The sequence below is a fragment of the Dreissena polymorpha genome, chromosome 10, assembly GCF_020536995.1.
Source record: "Dreissena polymorpha isolate Duluth1 chromosome 10, UMN_Dpol_1.0, whole genome shotgun sequence".
NCBI lineage: Eukaryota > Metazoa > Mollusca > Bivalvia > Myida > Dreissenidae > Dreissena > Dreissena polymorpha.
The window spans coordinates 18766729-18772442 of NC_068364.1; the positions used below are offsets into that span (position 1 = coordinate 18766729).

General features: G+C 32.7%; 1 protein-coding gene across 1 annotated transcript; it reads left to right on the forward strand.

The window, feature by feature from the left end:
- Positions 1-2639: 2639 nt before the first annotated feature.
- Positions 2640-4444, forward strand: LOC127847212 (uncharacterized). The gene is made up of 2 exons (XM_052378965.1): positions 2640-2820; positions 4151-4444. Exons 1-2 carry the CDS (start codon positions 2737-2739, stop codon positions 4436-4438), a joined length of 372 nt encoding a protein of 123 aa, XP_052234925.1. The 5' UTR covers positions 2640-2736; the 3' UTR covers positions 4439-4444.
- The last annotated feature ends 1270 nt before the right edge of the window (positions 4445-5714 follow it).

Genomic DNA, 5714 nt, shown 5'->3' on the forward strand with positions numbered 1-5714 from the left:
CGCCATTTCTTTTGGTGTCGGGTAAGAAGCGTGCTATATGAAGACATTCATATCGAACCATAATTAATGGGTATTCTAACACGGCATGCGACTTGTTTTCTATACACAAAGAAGGAAATCAAGTGTGGGTTATTCTGCAATAACTTATGGGCGGACGCTTAATGTTTCGAAAATAGTTCCGAATAAATAAAGAAAATATTGCAGTAAAATGCACGTGCTAAAACCCGCTCTAAAAGAATGTAATAAATGTAGCATGTATATAAATGTAATGAAACAATAAATTGCATATTTGGTGATAAGTGGCATAACCACGTCTACAAAGAATGTTATTTTGTTAGGAAACGTAATTCAGAAAACATTTATAGCATGTCAGCTTTTCAGTAGCATCAATAACGTGACGTCATTAGTTTCTACGATTGTTGTTTTCAATGAAAGTGACGTCATTTGCAAAATATTAATGAATGAAAATGACGTCATATGTTTGTACAATTCAATGACGTCACTAAATAGTGAACTTAGTACTTAGAAGGGCGGAGTATTGAAAAATATAGTTCACGTCCTAAAGCTTGAACCAAATCAATCAGAATCGTGTTAGAATCGAAATAATATTTTTGTATGATGGTTTGTTGTCGAATAACCCACAGTAAGTTGTATAGATGCGTGTTATCAAATCACTCGTGCTTCGCACTCGTGATTTAATACCTACGCATCTATACTCCTTACTGTGGGTTATTCGACAACAAACCATGATAGAAAAATTATTTTCTTAATTTTACTGCTAAAACGCGTTTTTAAATCGGGAATTGTGTTTGCAACAATTCAATACATGGAAATAACATAAAAAAACGACGAGTATAGATTGAGAGAAATCAATTTCTTGATATCTAAACATCATTTGTTATATCCCAAACTAGTGTGTGTGATATAAACATCTATTGATATCATGACTCTATTGGTTGGTATGAGACTATGCATTTAGTGTCGAACACGTCAACAAAGTGGAACCAGCCAACACGTCAACATACAAGTTTAAACAGGCTTAAGCATGCCGTTAGCTTGATATTAAGCACCAACGGCGATAACAATTTGTAAAATACAGTTTAAATGATATATTTTATCAAATTACAGATATATGAAGGTAAGCTATAAGAACATCCACATGGATAATCATAACCTTGCAGTGGTTTCTTGTCGCTCATATGTTTTCGTATGTATTCTTTATCAACAACAACAAAAACACTTTGGCAAGAACTCGCGTCCTATTTCCAGGTCAATATTAGTATGTATTTTGTATTTAAAAGTGTTCGTTTGAAAGCGTATGGCCTTGTCTTCTTCCCCTGTATAGTGGATTTATTATGACAATATGTTAAGTGTTATTTTACCCCTGAACAATATCACCCATTAACCCCGGCCATGTCTCTGACCAATACACACTGTTGACCCCGCCTACATTTCAGAGAATCATGTTTCTCTGCAGTATTATCATTTGTAGATCGCATCAACTTGAAACTGGTTTTGGGGATGATGAATTATTCGTGGTTCAGAGGTATAAAAGACAGCCATGTAGATTGTTCCTTATAACTAGCTGTTTGAGCAAATATGCTTCCGTTTCATGTAACCCTAGTGATATTAAGCGAATTTAAGCGAGTTCTGGAGACACCCTGTCCGATAAATGCGTCACATATTTATCGGTCACGGTTTGTTCTGAGCAGACTGTGAAATTTCGTATCATCTTGCCATTTTGTGCCTATCGGATCATTCCCACTTTTATCCCACTATTACTATACCTTCAATTTAGATATTTGTTTCTCTTTTTTTCCCTGTCAACAATTTTGTAACGTAGTGGTTTGTATTGATGTTGTTTGATTTGATGTTGAAATTTATCTTCTTCTTGTACATGTTAGTATGTTAGTTTATTATTGGTAATGCCTTGTAGTTGTTTCTTTCTTTTTCTTGTTCTTCTTTCCCTTTCTATTCTACCTTTTTTGTTTACGTGTTGATGCGGTTGCGCTTGCTAATTTAGTTGACTTTGATGTTTGTTTTCGATTCGTGAAGGTTATGTATTTCATATGCATGCACTTTTCGGGGTTTACTACCTGGAGAAGTTTCAAAGCAAAAATCGCATATTTAATGCGTTTGTGATAATATATATATATATATATATATATCTGAAATCATTAGTGTAAGAGATGATGGCTTTGAACCAACAAAAGGGCGGTATATAAATATTTTGGTTTTGCTTGTTAAATTTGTTTGATGTCTGTACTAGATACCGGATTTAAGTGATTGGATATGCTTTAAATGTTTTGCACATTCTTTTGCAATCTTAATGGGCGATTGACCATCTCAATGAATGCACATCCATTGGTTGATTGTTCAACCAAGCAAAACTTGGCAAATGATTTTTTTGAATAGCTGCTTACATACATTGGTAATTTGTTATGTTATTTTTGTACATATTCTCTCTGACGCATCCTGAATTTCAAAATATTAGATTTTTTTATTAATTGATCAAGGTAAAAGTTTTTAATAAATTAATTGCGAATGATTCATGTCCTGTTTTAGCGAAAATACTTATAACGAGTGTCGCGTGATGTTATGGAAAATTGCCAAATTATTCAAGTCCTGTTTTAGCAAAAATACATATTACGGGAGTCGCCTGATGTTATGGAAGTGTGTATATAACTGACACCCGTCTTTATTGGGACGTATTCTTCGCTGAGGATCAACATCAACATGAAGGTTCTGGTTGTGTTTATAGTTGCTTGCGTGGCCATCGCTGTGGGACAGGATGTCGTGATTTACGACTCGACCTCTCGGGTAGATTTATTTCAGTGATATTAGTAAGATTTTGACTTAGTGTTTAGTTGCATTTTCACGTTTCATCCAACGGAATTGAAGCGATCAGTTTATTACATATTTGCCTGGAAATAAATTACAAATATGTTAGGAATAGACAAAAGCTATACTTGAACATGATTTAGCTCTTTAGAATGATACAATAGTGTTTGGAGTTCTGTGTTGTAATAGCAAATCGCTAGTAATAATATAGTATAATATAAGACTGTGCATAATTTGATCTTTTTGCATGATCTGTAGCGTTTTATTGATCATCCTTCTATTTAGGCATCAGCTGATGCTGAAACACCGCATCAAACTTATGATTTATATTTTATTAAACTAAACTATTAACACTTAACAACAATCCAAGTGTGAAGATTTTCCAGTTCAACTATTTCCTCAAGGTGTGTGCTGTTAAAATTGTCTAGTGAACAAAATTTACAGTCGGAATGAAAATAATTACCACCATTTGGTTTATGTAATTTTAAGCAGTTGTTATTTATTGTACTTACAGTGACATTTTTTTCTCCTGATCTGTTTTTCTACAGTTTATGTCATTTTATTGTTAGAATATTAAAGAGAGTGATGATCAAAATTACAGTTGCTTTTCTCAATGCTTTATTTATTTGTTTGGGTTGCCATGGCTTGTTTTTAATAAATACGATTGCTTGTTTCAGCAATGACATTATCAAAACATTAAAAATATCAAATAACCTTCTGTTCTTTCGCTTACAATTTAAGATAACTAAAATAGTGAGTAAGACTATTGAATGGCCATCTACTATGATATTAAAATTTATATCGTTGTTGAACAATTAAGCCGTCCCTTAACATACGTATTTACATGTATTTACAAATGTCAAATGAATATTCACAAAAAGACGAATTTACAAATGGCCTACATAATAAATAATAACAAGACAATACTGTTGCTATATGACGCAGAACCTATGACATTTTTCCCCACCATACTCATGAGAAAGAAGGATTCTGTATGTCCTTTAATCGAAGTCATAATATACAAACGCGTAATGTTTAGGCTACTCAGAAATATATACATTTATTAAGTTTTCTTAAGCTTACGATCAAATAACAAAGCAATTTTCGGTGAATATTATAATATTGTTGTCGCTCGTCATGGTAAATATTTGTTTACATTCGTGATTATGTTCTTGCTCTTAAAACTCTTGAAGAAAATCATGTATTTATTTAAAACATATCTTGTAATGTAAGGGAAGTATATGATATACATACAGTCTTAATTATCAGTCGTTTGTGCACTTACAAATGTACATATATTATTATGCAGCCTAAATGCACGCTGATTAACCGTTCTGCGAGATATGATTGTCGCTGGCATGCTGGTTTAAACATGGCGGACCAAGTCATTGAGGGAGGTCGCATCATCGCTTACAGAATCCAGTGGTTTGCCGGAGGATGGTCTGGCTGGTTCGCCCCTGGCTTGAACGACCTTGATATTAAGTTCAACGTCAACGCCTCGCCTTGTGCCCTTCCAGTCAAAGCCAAATCGCTGAGAAGATGGTGGTCCTATTTCTACGACCACATTCACGAGTTCATCATCTGTAAGCCGAATTAATTTGATGAGCGCGCATGAAAAAAAACAAGTTTACTTTACTTTAATACTTGGACTTAAACAAAAGCGCATGTTTCTATATCTACTATATGCATGTTGCTTCAAATATTCAGTGTGAACAAAATGAGTTTATTCAAATTAATAAATTAAAATCGGACATTTTCAGTGTCAAATTATCGGAATTGTACATTCTTTGTAAAAGATTGTACGTTAATTAATATATCAATACATCATACCTTTTATGTCGTTCTTTATTGTGTGAGTTGTAGAAGTAATTCGTTTTTGTTGGCTGTTATTATATCAGAAAGTACGATATTCATTCAAACGGTTGAAATTGTTTTCAGAAAGTTTGCACTATGGCAGGCAAAAGATCGCATTTTGTAAAATTTGATTTTGTATGCAGTGCTTGTTTAAATAATGCTGTTACTATAATTTTTAATATTGTTTTATTATAAAAAAACGAAGAGAAAAAAAGAAGTGTGTAAAACTCCGTCATAAATAATGTTCTAATCACAAATATGTGGCTGTAAAAGAAAGATTTGTATCGGTTTAATCGGTCGTGTAAAACTCATAAAAACACCCTTTTTAATCAACATATTTGTATTATTTTGAATTTTGTTGGTGATGGCTTCATTAAAATAAATTATTGAAAAGAGCTAACAAATTAACGAAATTTAGCCAATGTGAAAGTTTGTCAGCTCTTACAGTTGTTTTGATACAAGCAGGAATTCAGCAGTTTTAATTCAAATACATGCTACGTTAAATCAAATAAAATAACAAACAAGGCTGGTTATTCTTTGCTTTTATATAATTTTTCACAAAGTATATGCTATGTTGTGTATGTTGTCAAATTAAAACAAACTACAACAACCCCCTTTCACGAAGACAATGTTAATTAATAAACATCTTTGAGTTCGTTCTGGATGCCTCGAAAAAAGCTCATGCATCCAATGTCTGAAATAACACGAAATAATATAATAAGCTACAAAATTTAAAACTTTGCACACACGTTTTATTCAAAGTAGTATGTGTTGTTATGTCCTCAAATGTCTGCCTATGCCTATCTTTGAATGTCATCTAGACAAATAGTCTGTCAGCTCTTAACAATAGCTGATATACATACAGTCTTAATTTTCAATCGTTTTAGACGCACAGACAGTATTTATCTAAACACTCTGGAATAAAATTACCAATTGTGTTTCAATTTCTTAAATTGAACTGTTATCTTTGTATTTTTCAATATCATATGCCATAGATGTACACTCATTACAACGACACT

What these genes read in the sequence shown, in the direction of transcription:
- LOC127847212 (XM_052378965.1), top strand. Translation starts at nt 2,737, where the DNA reads ATGAAGGTTCTGGTTGTGTTTATAGTTGCTTGCGTGGCCATCGCTGTG. An exon ending in TTTACGACTCGACCTCTCGG is followed by an intron (nt 2,821 to 4,150) that starts GTAGATTTATTT and finishes ATTATTATGCAG; the next exon opens with CCTAAATGCACGCTGATTAA.